Source organism: Lipotes vexillifer, unplaced genomic scaffold (genome assembly GCF_000442215.2).
Source record: "Lipotes vexillifer unplaced genomic scaffold, Lipotes_vexillifer_v1.1 scaffold733, whole genome shotgun sequence".
In the NCBI taxonomy this organism is placed as follows: Eukaryota; Metazoa; Chordata; class Mammalia; order Artiodactyla; family Lipotidae; genus Lipotes; species Lipotes vexillifer.
Window position 1 is genome coordinate 261,306 of NW_006799374.1, and position 18,753 is coordinate 280,058.

At 40.3% G+C, this 18,753-nt stretch overlaps 1 protein-coding gene across 1 annotated transcript in view; it reads left to right on the forward strand.

Annotated features, from left to right (window-relative positions):
* Positions 1 to 18,753, forward strand: part of FMN2 (formin 2) — a 312,599-nt gene that overhangs the window by 165,692 nt on the left and 128,154 nt on the right. Inside the window, exon 10 of the mRNA XM_007471613.1 lies at positions 12,921 to 13,008. Within this exon, the coding sequence (XP_007471675.1) occupies positions 12,921 to 13,008 (88 nt within the window). The remainder of the gene's footprint in view (positions 1 to 12,920; positions 13,009 to 18,753) is intronic.

Sequence of the window (18,753 nt, forward strand, 5' to 3'; positions counted from 1 at the left end):
GCAACAAAGAGCCCATGTGCCGCAACAAAGATCCAGCACAGCCAAAATAAATAAATAAAATTTAAAAAAGTCTCCATGCACATTCAGCCAGGTAAAAAGTGTTCAAGATAACAGAGAAAATAAATTAATATTGAAAGACCTACAAAAATATTTATGAATAGATTTCCATTGTCCTAGCTGCTTCTATAACCGTACTTCTATCGTGAGTTCCCAGTACTGGCTCAGTTATAAATTACATGAAGAAATAAAGGAATGTATAGACAGTGGAGCTAGACCAAAGATATCACCTTGATGCATTAATTGTTCAGACCAAAAATTAGTTAATGCTAATTTTAAACACATTTCAAGTTATGCAGCCTAATTATATTAACTGTGTTAGGGTCCTGAAAGTCTTGTCTGTGATCACATATATGAACACTTTGGTTTTACTCTGTCTCAAGGCCTAAGATTGTTCCTGGTCTGGACAGATGTATCATTCATCATGTAGAATGCCAGGAAAGCAAATTTAAATGGAGAAATCATTTACAGTTATTGGAAAACTACTCAAAGCTAATTGGGGTCTGATTTCTTTTTTTTAAAGAAATTACATGGGAGGAAAGAAAGATAATGTTAATTATCTTGTGGAATTAAATTCAGTAAAGAAAAAAAGCCACATGTTTTATTTATGACAAAACATTTAAAATGCCTTCTTAAATATTTAACTTCTATAGTTATCACTATTTGCTAGGACATTGTTAAGTTTCACATGCATTATCATGTTGAATATCTGCTAAAGCCTTTTTTTTTCTGTTTATTTTTCTGGTACGCGGGCCTCCCACTGTTGTGGCCTCTCCTGTTGCGGAGCACAGGCTCCGGACGCGCAGGCTCAGTGGCCATGGCTCACGGGCCCAGCCGCTCCGTGGCATGTGGGATCCTCCTGGACCAGGGCATGAACCCGTGTCCCCTGCATTGGCAGGAGGACTCTCAACCACTGCACCACCAGGGAAGCCCCTACAGGTTTTTTTATTTTTTTACATCTTTATTGGAGTATAATTGCTTTACAATAGTGTGTTAGTTTCTGCTTTATAACAAAGTGAATCAGCTATACATATACATATGTTCCCATATCTCTTCCCTCTTGCGTCTCCCTACAGGTTTTTGAAGTTGATGCTGTTGGTATTTTTTTAGGTAAAGAAACTGAGATTTTAGGATGTTGGAGCAGCTTTTCCAGAAAGCATAAAAAGCAAACAGGAGAGCCTTAGGCCCTTGTGGTCCATGAGATAGAAGCACTGGCATCACCTGGGAACTTGGGAGAACCTCAGCCCCACCCAGACCTAGGAACAAGTCTGCATTTTAATTTTTTAAAATTTATTTTATTGAAGTATAGTAGATTTACAATGTCATGTTAATTTCTGCTGTACAGCAAAGTCATTCAGTTATATATATATACATTCTTTTTCATATTCTTTTCCATTATGGTTTATGGCAGGATATTGAGTATAGTTCCCTATGCTATACAGTAGAATCTTGTTGTTTATCCATCCTGTATACAATACTTTGCATCTGCTAATCCCAGCCTCCCAGTCTATCCCTCCCCCAACCCTTCCCCACTGGTAACGATAAATTCGTTCTCTAAGTCTGTGACTCTGTTTCTGGTGTGTAAATAAGTTCATTTGTATCAGTTTTGTAGATTCTACATATGAGCAGTATCATATGATATTTGTCTTTCTCTGCCTGACATAATTTCACTTAGTATGATAATCTCTAGGTCTATGTATGTTGCTGCAAATGGCATTATTTCATTCCTTTTTATGGCTAAGTAATATTCCATTGTATATATGTACCACATCTTCTTTATCCATTCATCTGTCGATGGACATTTAGGTTGCTTCCATATCTTGGCTGTTGTAAATAGTGCTACGGTGACCTTGGGGTGCGTATATCTTTTCGAATTATGGTTTTCTCTGGGTGTATTCCCAGGAGTGGGATTGCAGGGTCATATGGAAACTCTATTTTTAGTTTTTTAAGGAGCATCCATACTGTTTTCCATAGTGGCTGCACAACTTACATTCCCATCAACAGGGTAGCAGTGTTCCCTTTTCTCCACATCCTCTCCAGCATTTGTTATTTGCAGACTTTTTAATGATGGCCATTCTGACTGGTGGGAGGTGGTACCTCATAGTTTTGATTTGTATTTCTCTAATAATTAGCAATGTTGAGCATCTTTTCATGTGCCTGTTGGCCATCTGTATGTCTTTGGAGAAATGTCTATTTAGGTCTTCCGCCCATTTTTCGATTGGGTTATTTATTTATTTATTTATGTTATTGAGTTGTATGAGCTTTTGTATATTTTGGAAATTAAACCCTGTCAGTCACATCATTTGCAAATATTTTCTCTCAGTGTGTAGGTTGTTTTTTCATTTTGTTTATGGTTTCCTTTTCTGTGCAAAAGCTTGTAAGTTTGATTAGTTCTCATTTATTTATTTTTACTTTCATTTCTATTGCCTTGGAAGACTGACCTTAGAAAACAGTTGTTGATTTATGTCAGAGAATGTTTTGCCTATGCTCTCTTCTAGGAGTTTTAAGGTATCGTGACTTATATTTAAGTCTTTAAGCCATTTTGAGTTTATTTTTATGTATGATGTGAGGGAGTGTTCTAACTTCATTGATTTACATGCAGCTGTCCAGCTTTCCCAACTCCACTTGCTGAAGAGCAGAGTCTGCATTTTAAAAAGATCCCACGTAATTTATGTGCATGTTGAAGCCTGAGAAATAACGCTTTATTTTACAGATTCCATGTTCATAATTCCTACAGAGTCCTTCGTCAAAGGGATGTCTTAGATAAAAACTTCATTAAGAATATTAACTGAATCTGATATGAATTTGGAGAGATTTAAAGTAATCCCTTTTTTCTGGTTATATGTCCAAATTTTGTGGATTTCAAATAAATTTTTTCTTCCAGTTTTATTGAACTGTAATTGACATACAGTATTTTATAAGTTTAATTATTATGCACAGCATAATAATTTGACTCATGTACATCAAGAAATGATTACCACAATAAGTTTAGCAAACATCCATCATCTCTTAGAGAAAACATTAAAGGAAAAGAAAAAAATTAAAATCGACTTGGAATGGCTGAGATGATGCAGTAAGAAGACCTGACCTCACCTCCTCCCATGAGGACCTCAAAATTACAACTATTTGTAGATCAGCTGTCTATGAGAACAACCTGAGGACCAGCAGAAGAGATCATCTACAGCTAAAGGCATAAAGAAGGAGCCACAACAAAAGGGGTAGGAGGGGCTGATATGAGGTTTAGTGAAGACCCATGCCCGTGGGCAGGTGAACCACAAACAGGAGGATAATCACAGTTGCAGAGGTTCTCCCCAAGGAGCGAGGGCTCTCAGCCCCACTTCAGGCTCCCAGCCCGCGGGTCCTGCACTGGGAAGATGAGCCCCGAGAATATTTGGCTTTGAAGGCCAGCATGCCTTGCTTTAGGGAGTCCCAGAGGGCTGTGGGAAAAGACAATTTGTCCTTAAAGGGCTGAGTCAGGAGGTTAAAAGGAGCCTGGGACAGACCCTCTTGCTGATGGTGGAGAGTCTCCAGACAGGCTGAGGTAGCTGGGGCTCACCCTGGGGCAAGGACAGGCCTTTCAGGAGCTCTTTCTCTGCGTGGACACTGGAGCTGGTAGGCTCCATTTTGGAGTCCTCCCTCTAGCCTATTAGTGCTGGGACCTGGCCCCCCCAACCAGTGGTCAGCACCAGTCCTGGCATGCCCCAACTAAGCAGCCAACTGATCAGAGACACAGACCCATCCACCAGCAGGCCGCCTGCCCTCAACTCCCTCATCCCCTTGTTGCCCAGGACCTGGCCTTGACCAACAGAGGGGGCGTGAATCAGCCCCACCCACCAGTGGGCCAGCATTAGCACTAGGACACCCAGGGCCCTCCAGCTAGCTGTCAGGACCCAGACATGCCCATCAGTGGGCCGACACCAGATCCCTGGGTCTGGAATTCAAGACCCCAAGACCAAGCTCCACCCACCGGCTTGCTGACAGAAGCTATGGAACCCCCAGAATCCTGCAGAGAAAGATCCTGGGACACAGCTTTACCCACCAGTGGGCTGGCACTTGCCCTGGGACCCCTTGGGCCCTGGTCCTTCACAGCAGATGGCTGACACCAGCTCCAGAATCACCAGGGCCTCACAGCCAGAGAGCCTGGTTCTTGGCTCTGCCCACTAGAGGGTCTGCACCAGCCCCAAGATGCCCTGGGCCTTGGTCCCACCCATCAGTGGGCTGACACCAGCTCCAAGAAACCCTGGACACTGCAGCCAACTGCATCAGGAACTGCCCCCGCACATCAGTGGACCAGAACCAGGCCTTGGAAGCTCTCTCCACCCCACCTTCCACACCAGGCCCCAAACTCACTCACAAGCAGGGTAACACTGGCTCCCGGAAACCTCTAGCCCACAACCATCCACCCCAGTACCTCCCCTGCCAACCACTGGGCCAGCACCAGGACCAGGACTCCCTGGGCCCTGCAGCAAGCCATGCCTGGGCCCAGCCCTCCTCAACAGCAGGTGCAGCCTCCACACTAGGCAGGGCCTGGCAACCAAATGGGCCAGGGTGCAACTTCACCTACCAGTGCCCCCACAGCAGTCAGTCCCCCACAACAAAAGCACCCACATGACCCACAGAGGGGGCACCCCTGGAGCATTTAGGGGAGTATGTTTCCTGCTTAAGGCCACTTCTCCAACATCGGGAAATGTAACCAACCACCAAATATATAGAAATGAAAAGAGAATTAGGAAAAATGAGGTGACAGAGGAGCATGTTTCAAATGAAGGAACAAGATATAACCCCAGAAGAAGGACTAAGTCGGGTGGAGGTAATCAACCTCCCTTCAAGATAATGAAGGTAAAGATGATCAAAGAACTTGGGAGAAGAATGGATGAACCCTATAAGAAGTTAGAAGTTTCTAAGAAAGAGTTAGAAAGTATAACTAACCAAAGAGCTGAAGAATAAAATAACTGCAATTTAAAATACACTGGAAGGAATCCATAGTAACTTAGATGATACAGAGGAATGAATCAGCAAACTGGGATACCAAATAGTGGAAATTGCTTAAACAGAATAGAAAAAAGAAAAAATATCTTTTAAAATGAGAGTTTAAGAGACTTCTGGAACAACATCAAGCATCCTGATTCTCACTTTATAGGGACCCCAGGAGGAGTAGAGAGGAATAAAGGGACAGAGAAGTTACTTGAAAACCTATTGGCTGAAAAGTTCCCTAACCTGGGAAATAAAGGTGACATCCAGGTCCAGGAAACACAGAGAGTCCCAAATAAGATAAACCCAAAGATGTCTACACATTGTAATTAAAATGGCAAAAATTAAAGTAAAGAGAGAATATTAAAAGCAGTAAGGGAAAAGCAACTAGTTCATACAAGGGGACTCCCATGAGGCTATCGTCTGACTTTTAGCTGGAACAGCAGGCCAGAGGAAGTGGCATGATATATTTAAAGCAGTGTGAGGAAAAAAACCTACAACCAAGAATACGGTACCAGGGAAGTCTATCATTCAGATTCAAAACGGATATAAAGAGTTTTGCAGACAAACAAAAGCTAAAACAGTTCAGCACCACCAAACCAGCTTTACAAGAAATGCTAAAGGGACTTTTCTAGAAAGGCCACAACTAGAAATACGAAAATTGCAAAAGGAAAAATCTCATTGATGAAGGCAAATATACATTAAAGGTAATAGATCAAAACTAGTAGAGAGGTTAAAAGATAGAATTAGTAAAATCATCTGCATCCACAATAAGTAGTTACAGAAACATGTAAAATATGATGTCAAAAACAGTAAACTTGGTGGGAGAAGTAAAAATGCAGGATTGCTAAAAGATATTTGAATTAAGAGATCAGAAATTTAAAATAATCACTTAGAAGTAAAAAGCTACAGTAATCAAAACAGTATGGTATTGGCATAGAAACAGACACTTGGATAAATTGAACAGGTTAGAAAGCCCAGTAAGAAACCCATGCACTTACGGTCAATTAATCTACCACAAAGGAGTTAAGAATACCCGGTGGTGATAAGGCAGCCTCTTCAATAAGTGGTGCTGGAAAACTGGACAACTACATGGAAAAGAATGAAATTAGAACATTCTCTAACACCATAGACAAAAATAAGCTCAAAATGGATAAAGACCTAAATGTAAGATTGTATATTCTAAAACTAGAGGAAAACATAGGCAGAACACTCTTGCACATTGGCCTTAGCAATATTGTTTTTGGATCTGTCTCCCAAAGCAAAGGAAATATAAGCAAACATAAACAGGTGGGACCTAATTAAACTTAAAACCTTTTGCACAGCAAAAGAAACCATCAACCAAACGAAAAGAGAACTTACTGAATGGGAGGAAATATTTGCAAATGATATGACCCATAAGGGATTAATATCCAATGTATATAAATAGCTCATACAGCTCAACATTAAAAAAAACAACCTGATTAAAGAATGGTCAGAAGACCTGACTAGATATTTTTCCAAATAAGGCCAACAGGTAGATTAAAAATGCTCAACATGGTTAATTATCAGAGAAATGCAAATCAAATCCACAGTGAGATATCACCTCACACCTGTCAGAATGGTTATCATCAAAAGGAACACAAATAACAAATGTTGGCGAGGATGTGGAGAAAAGAGAACCCTTGTACACTGTTGGTGGGAATGTAAACTGGTGCAGCCACTGTGGAAAACAATATGGAGGCTTCTCAAAAAAACTAAAAGTGGAACTACCATATGACCAAGCAGTTCCACTCCTGGGTATATGTCCAAAGAAACCCAAATATGCTAATTTGAAAAGATACATGCTCTTCAGCGTTCATAGCAGCATTGTTTACAATAGCTAGGATATGGAAGCAACCTAACTGCCCATCAACAGATGAATGGATAAAGAAGATGTGACATATATATATGTCAAATTTCTAGATGTATCTCTCTCCCTCCCTCCCTCTCTCTCTCTCTCTCTCTCTCTCTCTCTCTCTCTATATATATATATATATATATATATATATATATATATATATAAAATGGAATACTACTCAGCCATAAAAAAGAATGAAATAATGCCATTTGAAGCAACATGAATGGACTTGGAGGGCATTATGCTAGGTGAAATAAATCAGACAGGGAAAGACAAATACTGTATGATATCACTTATATGTGGAATCTAAGAAACACAAGAAACTAGTGAATATAATAAAAAAGAAGCAGACTCACAGATATAGAGAGCATACTAATGATTACCAGTGGGCAGAGGGAAGGGGAGAGGGTCAATAAAGGAGTAAGGGAATAAGAGGTACAAACTATAGGTATAAAATAAGCTACAAGGATATATTATACAACATGGGGAATATAGCCAATATTTTATAGTGACTACAATGGAGCATAACCTTTAAAAATTGGGAATCACTGTATTGTACACCTGTAACTTATATAATATTGAATAGCAACTATACTTCAATAAAAACAAATTAAAAAATAAAATAAACACACACATATACACATATGTATGTGTATATATTTTATATATATAATATACACAGAGAGAGAGAGAAATTGTTATTGTTGTATATAAACCTAATGGTTATCACAACCCAAAAATCTATAATAGATAACACACAAAAAATGAGAAAGGTATCCAAACATAAGATAGTTATCACATCACAAGGGAAGTGAACAAAGAAAGAAAGGAACAAGAAAGAATTATAAAAACAATTAATAAGGGAGATTGGGATTGACATATACACTACTATGTATGAAACAGATAAGTAATGAGAACTTACTGTATAGCACAGGGAACTCTACTCAATACTCTGTGGTGATGTAAATGGGAAGGAAATCCAAAAAAGAGGGGGTATATGTATATGTATAGCTGATTCATTTTGCTGTATAGCAGAAACTAATACAACATTGTAAAGCAACTATAGACCAATGAAAATTAATTAAAAAAACAATTCACAAAATGGCAATAAGTGCATATCTATCAATAATTACTTTAAATATACATGGACTAAGTGCTCCAATCAAAAGACATAGATTGGCTGAGTGGATACACAAACTGGACCCATATATATGTTACCTACAAGAGACTCATTTCAGATCTAAAGACACACACAGCCTGAAAGTGAGGGGAGTAACAGGTATTCTGTACAAATGGAAATGAAAAGAAAGCTGGGGTACTAATACTTATACCAGACAAAATAGACTAAAATGAAGACTGTAACAATAGATAAAGAATGACATTAAGTAGTGATCAAGGGATCAATCCAAGAAGTTACAACAAAAAGTGTATATGCACCCAACGTAGGTCCATGTAAATACATGAAGAAAATATTAACAGACAAAAAGGGAGAAATTGACAGTAAATAACAGCAGACTTTATAGCCATTCTGACAGGTGTGAGATGTTATCTTATTGTGGTTTTGATTTGCATTTCCCTAATGATTAGTGATGTTGAGCATTTTTCATGTGTCTGGGGGCCATCTGTATGTCTTCTTTGGAAAAATGTCTATTCTGGTCTTTTGCCCATGTTTTAATCAGGTTGTTTGGTTGGTGTTTTTTTGTTTGTTTTGTTTTGTTTTTAAATAAATTTATTTATTTATGTATTATTGGCTGTGTTGGGTTTTTGTTGCTGCACACGGGCTTTCTCTAGTCGAGGCAGCTCTCTACTCTTCATTGTGGTGTGTGGGCTTCTCATTGCCATGGCTTCTCTTGTTGAGGAGCATGGGCTGTAGGTGTGCAAGCTTCAGTAGTTGTGGCTCACGGGCTCAGTAGTTGTGGCTTGTGGGCTCTAAAGCTCAGGCTCAGTTGTTGTGGTGCATGGGCTTAGTGCTCCACAGCATGTGGGATCTTTCCAGACCAGGGCTTGAACCTATTTCTCCAGCATTGGCAGATGGATTCTTAACCACTGCGCCACCAGGGAAGTCCCTTGTTTTTTGTTTTTTATTGTTGAGTTGTATGAGTTCTTTGTATATTTTGAATATTAACTCCTTATCAGATACATTGTTTGGATATATCTTCATCCATTCAATTAGGCTGCCTTCTGTTGTTGTTGTTGTTCTTAGTTTCCTTCACTGTGAAAAAGGTTTTTAGTTTGACGTAGTCCCATTTGTTTAGTTTTGCTTTTGCTCTTCTTACCTGAGGCGACATATTCAAAAAAATATTGCTAAGACTGATGTCAAAGAGCATATTGCCTGTGTTTTCTTATAGTGTTATGGTTTCCAGTCTTATATTTATGTCTTTATCCATTTGAGTTTATTTTTGAATATGGTGTGAGAAAGTAATCCACTTTGATTCTTTTACATGTAGCTGTTCAGTTTTCCCAACATCATTTATTGAAGAGACTGCTTTTCTCCACTGTATATTTTTGCCTCCTTTGTTGTAGATGAATTTGACCATATAAGCTCAGGTTTATTTTTGGATTCTCTATTCTGTTCCATGGATCTATGTGTCTGTTTTTTTATTCCAGTACAATACTGTTTTGATTATGATAGCTTTGTTGTGTAGCTTGAAATCAAGGAGTGTGATACCTCCAGCTTTGTTCTTTCTAAAGATGTTTTTGGCTATTTGGAATCTTTTGTGTTTCCATGCAGATTTAGGCTTATTTATTCTATTTCTGTGAAAAATGCCTGTAGCATTTTGACACGGATTTCACTGAATCTGTAGATTGCCTTCTGGAATATTCAAATTTGCTAAATCTGTATTTTCTGCTTTTCATCTAAGCGTTTTAAGATCATTTTGTAAGAGTCAACTCCTTCATCTCCATTATATATATAGTCACTGGATTCTTAAAACGTTATAGTTTGATAGCTTCAAGTTCTTGTTATTCAGTGTATTAAAGAGAGGGAGAGGGAGAGGGAGAGGGAGAGGGAGAGAGAGAAGTGATGATGGTGGTTTCTTTATATTAGGTTGAATAACTCTGGGGAACTGTGGAGGAACTGATCCTTTTAGACATGTGTTCTCTCCTGTATGTATTCTTTTTGGAAGGTGATCAATAATTATTATTCCTGTCTATAATCTTTGACATTTAAATGTAACATACAGTTTATAGTCAAGTTCATTTCAATTATAAGAGGAAAAGCAAGTTTCAGGTATGAACTGTGAAACAGTCTGTGAAGAGGCTATGTGACCTACCCTTATTTATGAGCCTCTCAGGTTTAAAAGGCAAGGGAGTGACGTGCAAATAGTGGCACTTTTAGAGATAATACTGGAGAATGGATGGGAAGACATGAGAATCGTTGTTTATTCTATAATCACCTGGAAGGCTTTTTAAAATGCTGATTGAGTCTTTCTTTGCCTAGATCTTCTAACAGCTTTCTGACAGAGAATTTGCATCTTTAATAAGTTCCCAGGTGATTATGGTGCCCTCTGTTGCAGGAAATACACCTTGGGAACCACTGGACTAGAACTGGGAAGTCTGGTTAGGATCCTTTGCATTGATCTCTGCAAGTTATAATACAGAAGTAAATGCTGACAGTAGATTTAGGGAGGAAGGGGTAGATTTCAAGGATATAGCAGACTTACAACTGACAGGACTTGTCAGACCAGAACATGCAGGTGAAGGAGGGGGGGTTGGATCTAGAATGATTTCTGGATTTCTAACTTTGATGGTGGACTGAAAATGGTGGTGCATGATCTCAACATATGGAATAAAAGAGGAGAAGCTGAGTAGGTTTTTGGGGTGGGCTTGATGACAAGTTTGGTATTAGACATGTCAGATGGAGGTTTATGTGGGTAATTGAAGTGGAGATATTTGTTAGGAAAATAGGATACTGCTGAGGTTAAGATGCTGTTAAAAGAACACAGTTATATAAGTGCAGGCATACATGTTGATGGAGGAGAAAGTATAGGTCATACATTGAAGAGAATATGGAGCTGAGAGCAGAACTCTGGGATATGCCAATATTTAATGTGAAATCAGAATAGTTCACCTTAAAAAAGCCTGAGCCAGACTGGCAGGAATCCTGGAGAGTGTCAACTTTAAAAATAAAATAGCCAGTTATCTCAGCAGCATGAGTTTATTTGGTAATAACCAGGGGAATCGTAATTGGGGAAATAAATTCAAGCTTTTGACCACAGGGAAATGCGGAGAACAAAGGCAGGAGCTTTTATAGAGAAAAGGGGAAGTGGGCGGGGCTCTCCTCTATAAAAGTTCATTGGAGGAAAGTGGGAGTTCAGGTTTCTCATTGGCTGAGCTGCGACATTTTCCATTGGCTGAGCTTGTTGCTGGGCGGGAAGAACATCTCCCTTCCTCCTGCTGGGGAAGTAGAGACCCCTTCCCGTTGGAGGTGCGAGGACCCTCTCTTCCCGTTTGGGTGATTGACCCCCGGTGGTAGGCGTGAGAGCTCCCTGTGCAGGCCTTCCAGACGCCAGTTTTAATTGAGGGTTAGAAATTAATTTTCGCCAGAATTTTTATAAGGGTGTAATAAACATGTCAGCACAGCAGGAAGGTCAGACGACATACGGATGCAGACGTGCCCATTGTAATTAGGAACCGGCGGGTGGTGGGGTGGGCGGAGATAGGAAACCTTAGGAAAAGCAGTTTTTTCAGCATAGCACAGATGAGACCCAGATTCTATTTATTTGAAGTTAGAAACAGTTTTAGAACAGAATACATGCCTTCTGCTTTTCTGAAATTAAGTTTCTACTTTTTCACCTCGGAAGAGGAAATCGTTATTGATAAAAATAGTTTAGGTATGAATGGATTCAAATTCAAGTTCTAAGCTGAATTAAATAAAATGTTTAAAGAGCAAACTGAGAATCAGTTTCTATGTCTTTCCTATTAGGAGGCGCTGCTTCTTGTGGGGTGTTAATGTCCCTTTCCTCAGGAAGCTTTCAGAAATGACTCTGGGGTTTTTGCGGTTGGTTCTCCTGGAAGGGATTTGTCTTTTTCTTCACCCGTTTCCCTGATAGGGAACCAAGAATGCTATTATTCCTGTTGAGAATGTTATCTTACACTGTGATTTGTTTGACAGCTGGGCATGATTATTTTATTAGTTTCCTAATTGATCAACTTAGGGCAGCTGTCACTTCTGGAATTTGACCTTAACATTTTTCTTTTCCTCCAGTGTTTTTCTAAGCAAATTTATAACAAAATGCTGAGAGTAAGTAGAAATTGCTGCTCTACGTAAGATCAGTATCTGAGATAATAGTGTCATAGCAGGATTTATCAGTGATGTGTTATTGTCTAGAGAACATAATTTAAACCTGCCTACATCTGTGTTAGGAAACTTCTCATGGGTTGTGTGGATTGACTCTTCCCGACTCTCTGGAAGGATTTGAGATTGAGCTAACACAGCCTGTTGGATTTGATGATTGTATCATAATTAATTAGTTGGAAAGTTCCTCCCAAAATGTGGGCCAAATGCAAAATGAGAGCAAATGCCAGTAAAATAGTGAGCTTTCTAAAAAACCTTCATAAAAGCACATTTTCTATTTTGTGGTCAAACTCATCTGATCTAACAGATTCTCTGCGTACTTTTATTTTTCCCTTTACTTATTGGCCAGTGTTTCAAGGTTCTGCATTTAGAAATAAAGAACACTTTTTATATCTCAGGCTGCAAATGATCAGATGTGTAACTGTTATTTTACAGAGACCAAACTAACTTCCTAGATGGTTAGAAATTTCAGTGATGGCAGATCAGGCTCTTACAAGGCAGGTAAAGAGCCTGATGCTGAAGCTGCTGGTGAACAACAGGGCAAAGGCAGGGCTTTTGAAGACGGGAGATACAAAACCCAAAAGCTTGTTCACATCAGCTCTGGTACTTTAACTGTTCTAAGTTATTTGTTCTTCGTTTAGGATAAAAATAACATTCTATTAAGCCTATCACTGAGTTCAAATAACATTTCTCCCTTTTCCTTTCTTTCTTGAACAGGTTGTCAAGTTACTAAGCAACAAAAGGTCACAAGCAGTTGGAATATTGATGTCTAGCCTTCACTTAGATATGAAAGATATACAACATGGTAAGTGAAAAATAAAAATTCAGCTTTTGAATACTCAAATTTGGGCCAAAGGATGTGCTGCTTAGTGGTAAAATTATTTCATACTTAGACTCTCTGTGTAGAGTGAGATGAGTATGTTTCCTGTAACTGCTACCAAACTTTCTACCATGATTGTTTCTGGAAAGGTTATGAGTAATTTGCCTTCTGTGTTATTTCTGTATCTTGCTAAGAGCATGATTCTCATGTGACATGTTTAGTGTGCATTAGCAAATATTTAATTTTTGACTCATGAGAAATACTAGTCCCACTGTGCTCTGTACCTGATTTGACTTCTCTGTGCTATGTCCAAAGAGGGACTGGTGAACACTGGTGAGATCCAGATGTGGGCCATGCCTCAGCCCCTGACGATACCTGGGGAGGATGGTCCACAGGAGAGGAGAATATGCTGAGAGTGAATCTCAGATGTTTGCTGAGCTAACATAAAGAAGAGGAAGTAAACCTAAGATTTTCTAATAGATCAGCTAAAACCAGTGTACGAGTTACATGAAAGCTTGTTTTGATTGTTGTTGTTTTTAAAATGTCCTTATGATTAGAGACGTGGAAGAGTAGACTGGATTGCCGTGTATAGTGATTAAATGAAAACTCAAAACTGTTGAAGGGGCTGCATGACCACTCGTCTCAGTGCCTTTAAAGCATTGAGTAAGTGATGGGACGTATTCTCTTCAACCTCCTGTTCCGAGAGGCTGTGAGATGCTGAAAGAATCACTCAAGCAGCTTTATTATGTGTAACTTTTTAGGCTGGACAACTGGTCCCTCTTTTTTCAGTTCCTTGGGATGACGAGCATGTAACCGCCAGGGTTCTCTCCACATACAGGGACCAAATTATTTTTGTAATAAGCATCAAAGATAGTTTCAAGTTATTCTTACCCGTTTATGTTATTGTTGGTGATCCAGACGCATGGAAGCAGTAATAGCATGATATTTTGTTATTCTTTATGGTGTTGTTTTAATTTATATCTTTAACCAGGCTTATAAAATATTTTCTATATTTGGAAATAGGGTGATTTTTACCATTTTTAAAATGGCTTTCATGTCAGTATTTTAATACTTTACTATTGACAGGCATCCCTATGCTATATTGTCCTATCACATTTGTGCTGAAAGATATTGCCCGAAGGTGAATAGAGGAATTAAATTTATCTTCAAAATGTCCCATAAGCTGTTCAGAGCCTTAGAATAGATTTAAAGCAGATTAAATTATCCAATGGAATGCCAGTTTACCTGTTAACAAAATATGGTTTAAAAATCATGAAAACATTTACCTGGCTTTCCAGCTTACCCCCGTATGAATGTGGATTCTATTTGGTCGGCTTAAAATAATGTGTGGAATAATTCATAAATAGCACAAGCTTGTCCTGCCCTGTCAATCCGTGAGTAGCACAATCACAATTTAAATTCTTATTAAGCTGCTTTGGTGGTGAGGAGGCTTTCTCAAGTGGAAGCATTGGGAGTTGTTGTCATAGAACAGGACGCCAAGGCCGGCAACAAGAAACATTTGCTTTTCTAAAGCTGGCAGATGTAGCCCAGTCAAGCCATGGAATGAATCTGAAATTAATGCTATGGTCCTTTCCTTCAATCGGATATTGCCTGGGTTGAGTTAGTAATGAGAACCTTCTGAGCAAAGGAGTCGACTAACGTGTGTGTGTGTGCGCGCGCGCGCGCGCGTGCGTGTGTGCGTGCGCCTTTTGGTGCCAGAAGCCCGAGTCTGATGTGTGTTGTCGAGATTGCGGTGTCCGTGAGCAAATCACTTGGCGGCCTCCATAGTAAAACTGACTCTGTCAGGATGTGCCTCCACTGAGAAGTCCACGGAAGTGTAAACATCAATTGGTTTGGATGTGGAAGTGGCCACAGGATGTAACGAGACCTCTGGGGTCACCTATACAAGAGCAAACTAAGCTCTTTCAGTGGTGTGTCTCTTGCTCAATGTCACGCAGCTTGTTTTATTTTATTTTATTTTTTTCACTGTGGTCTTCCAAGTCTTTATTAAATTAAGTTTTCTTTGAATACCTAGTTTACTGAGAATTTTTTTGTTTTTGTTTTTTAAACATCTTTATTGGAGTGTAATTGCTTTACAATGGTGTGCTAGTTTCTGCTTTATAACAAAGTGAATCAGCTGTATGTATACATATATCCCCATATCCCCTCCCTCTTGTGTCTCCCTCCCACCCTCCCTATCCCACCCCTCCAGGCGGTCACAAAGCACCGAGCTGATCTCCCTGTGCTATGTTGCTGCTTCCCACTAGCCATCTATTCTGCATTTGGTAGTGTATGTAGTGCAGCTTGTTAATAGGACAGACTGACCTGCCCTCAGCCCTCCTGACTAACTACTCCTCCCCTCCCATCCGCACATGCTGCTCCTTGAAGATTGTGCTTTTCCTACAACCAGCATTGGCATCTCAAAAACAAAGCATGTGTAAGATGGTAAAAAACTGCAGGGATTTTCTTCTCTGTCTTCTTCCCTGTCAGATAACTCTAGGAAAGCTTAGAGCTGAGTTTCCTTAGTAATGCTTCTATTGTAAAGTGCCGCATTGGAGTAATTAGGATGGGATGTTTGGGTCATAGGTGCCAAAGGTCTGATCCTCCTCTTGTCACCCTATCTGTGTGTGTGTGTGTGTGTGTGTGTGTGTGTGTGTGTGTGGCGCTTATGATGGAGGCCTGAGCTGCTGTGATGCAATTGTGAACGTGCCTGGTAAACTCTAAATTATCCTGCATATTGTAACAATCTTTAGATGGGAAGAGTGAAAATGGTGTGCACTTCTGAAAACTCCCACTCCAAGGGTTTAGAATAATTTAAACTCTAGGATGAAGGTACTTTTCAGAGATTTGCCCTAGTCTGTGCTGGGGGTCCAAGCAACTCTGGGTTTCGGATCTCCTTAAATAAGGCTCCAGAGGCCCCGTCAGGCAGGGCTAACTGTCCATCACTGCAGGAGTCGATTTCCCTGTGTGTAGCCGTTCGAGTCCCAGTTTATTGTCAAGAGGATCTAGAATCTGTACTTAGGGTGGGCCCTGAGCTTTTGTGTTTGCCCCGGGCCCCAGAAACTGTCAGCACGAAGTTCAGATTTGTTGGGTCAGGCAGGGCAAAGGCAGGCTCTGAGCGGGCTCCTCTCTCAGACCTTTCTCTTGCCTTTTGATTAGAATCCTAATTCCTATCTCGTCAGCTCTTTGAAGACTTTAAGGTATTTTACAAATATATTTTATCCAGCATTTTTAATTGTTCTCAACGGGAGGATTCCTTTAAATAATCTAGTATTAGTCCCAGAAATTGGTATTATGAGAGTATCTACAGATTTGTAGTTCAGTGAAAATAAATTGAATTTTCTGTATAACTTTTGACCCATAAGAAGTCAGTGTGGTCTTTGCAACTCTTAGGTCCATTTTGGTAGATCATAGTAGCTGTAAAGGAATTCTGAATTTCATAAGGCTCAGCTTTGCCCCCAACCCATCTCCAGTCTCACTACTGGGCAGAAGATCCACGTGGTTCATCATCCAGACTGGGATACTTTTGAGAGTGGAAGGGGTGCCATTAATAATACTGCCTGGACAACAAGTGCTAAGTGGACATTTTGCAGGCACACAAGTAGTAAGGTTACCCTGCCACCAGATCAAACGCAGCAGTTTCTGATCTAATTCTCTCTTGTTTAGATATTTATTAAACCCTGGCCAGTAGGGTTACTGTAACCCTGAGGTTGTCTAACTTTCGGTGGTTGGAGGTCCTCTCACCAATATCTTGCCTGAAAGGTTTGCTCTGCACCGATACAGACCCATCACAGAGGGAGCGATCTTTTGCCCTCCGTATGCCGGAGACGCTGGAAATCCAGCGCAGCCAGGGCCGCAAACAGGGCTTTTCAGGACAAAGCCTTGGGTGGCCTCCTTAAGGACCCCAGCTGTAGACTCACTCTGCGGGGTGTCTCGTGCTCAGCCTGTGGACGGAGGTGGCTGGGGCATGTCTAAGAGATTTCAGCTAATCCACAGACCTTGTATACCCTTAGTTTCATGTATTCGTGTACGAATGTGCAAGCCTCAGCTATCGGAGGGCTGAGGACCTTGCAGGAGCTGCCTCTGGAGTGTGGCCTTCTTACAGGCCACAGGGGCACCGCCACCACCCTGAGGTGCAGGTGCCCCAAGTACTGAACCCTTAACTGGCTCACGTACCCTGTTACATTCCCTTGGTACACGTATGTCAACATCGAGTACAGATACAGTAGCAAGGGACACCTAAGAAAGTGTTTGATGGTCCCACCCATGGAAACAAGTGTCACTGTCCACCCAGGAGTAGCCGCCCCAGGCTGATAAGGCCCAGGTTTCTTCCCTCCTTTGAATGTCTGTCCTGTTTAAAGCCTGCTGGTATTGTGAGCCGAGGGCAGTGAATACTAAATTGTGTCCTTGTTGAAATTTCTATCCCGTTCAAACGCGATTTATCAAAATTATGTGACTTGAAATTAAAGGGGATAATTAAGTAAAACTAACTAGTATTCTGTTAGAAATATAGTTGATAAGGTAAATGAAACCATGGTTGTTTTTATTTTTGGTCTCTAAGCCTAATGATTGCTTTTCAAGCACTTAAAAAAAAATTTTTTTTTAAATGTAGTTAAGGGACTTCCTTGGTGGCACAGTGGTTGAGAGTCCGCCTGCCGATGCGGGGGACACGGGTTTGTGCCCCGGTCCGGGAGGATCCCGCGTGCTGCAGAGCGGCTGGGCCCATGAGACATGGCCGCTGGGCCTGCGTGTCTGGAGCCTGTGCTCCGCGACGGGAGAGGCCACAACAGTGAGAGGCCCACGTACCATAAATTAAATAAACAAATAAACAAACAAACAAACATTACAAGGACAATAACATGTTTTAGATTTAAATCAGAAATTCCAGTGACGTCTGTCTGTCTCTCACCCCTCATTGGAACCGCATCATGTTGCTCATCTTTTGCTCTTCGGTCACTGGCTCAAAGGGGCTCAGAACTGAGAAGCCTCTTCCTGATAACTATATAGGAAGAAATTACGTAAGGCAGCAGGTGCTTAGAAAGATAATTGCTCTTGACAAGCAGGATACACATTCTGAAACCTTTCTATCAGGATCCAAAGAGACGCACTCAGTATTGGTTTGAATTTTACCCCCACCCCCTCCCCCGATTATTGCTGATAGTTGTGTAAAATGGTCCAGAGGAAGGGGGTAAATTTCCATGTTGCAGTGAAGGGAATTGAGGCTTATAGATCAAGTGTGTCTGTGACTTCCCCTTAATAAGGGCATCTGTCCCCGACTCCGAGTTCATGTTAGCTTGTTTCAGAGTGAGGACGTGTGTTATCTAATAATATGCAAAAACAGAACTGGCAGGAGTACATAACACTTTTTCCTACCAATATGGAGTTTTAAAACTTAGCACAATATAAATTTAGCAAATTTGGTTTCTTGCTTTAAGTGTCATTTTATACAAATTCCCTTGTTTGCTTATTGACTCTGTTCCTTAGAGAAATGAAGTTGTGGATTTCTTTTCACATCTGTGAATTGAGTAAAAATATTTTAAAGAAAATTATTAATTAGTGGAGTTGCTTGTTTTTGATTGAACCAAACAAAATTTTTATAGAAAAAGCAATCTGGGCTAAGGTTATCAAATAACTGAAGCATATTGTGATTATAGTAAGGCTGGTGGTACATAGAGGTGGAACTTTCTGTGTCTCTCTTTTAGGTACCAGTTGCTCAGAGAGTATGTAGGG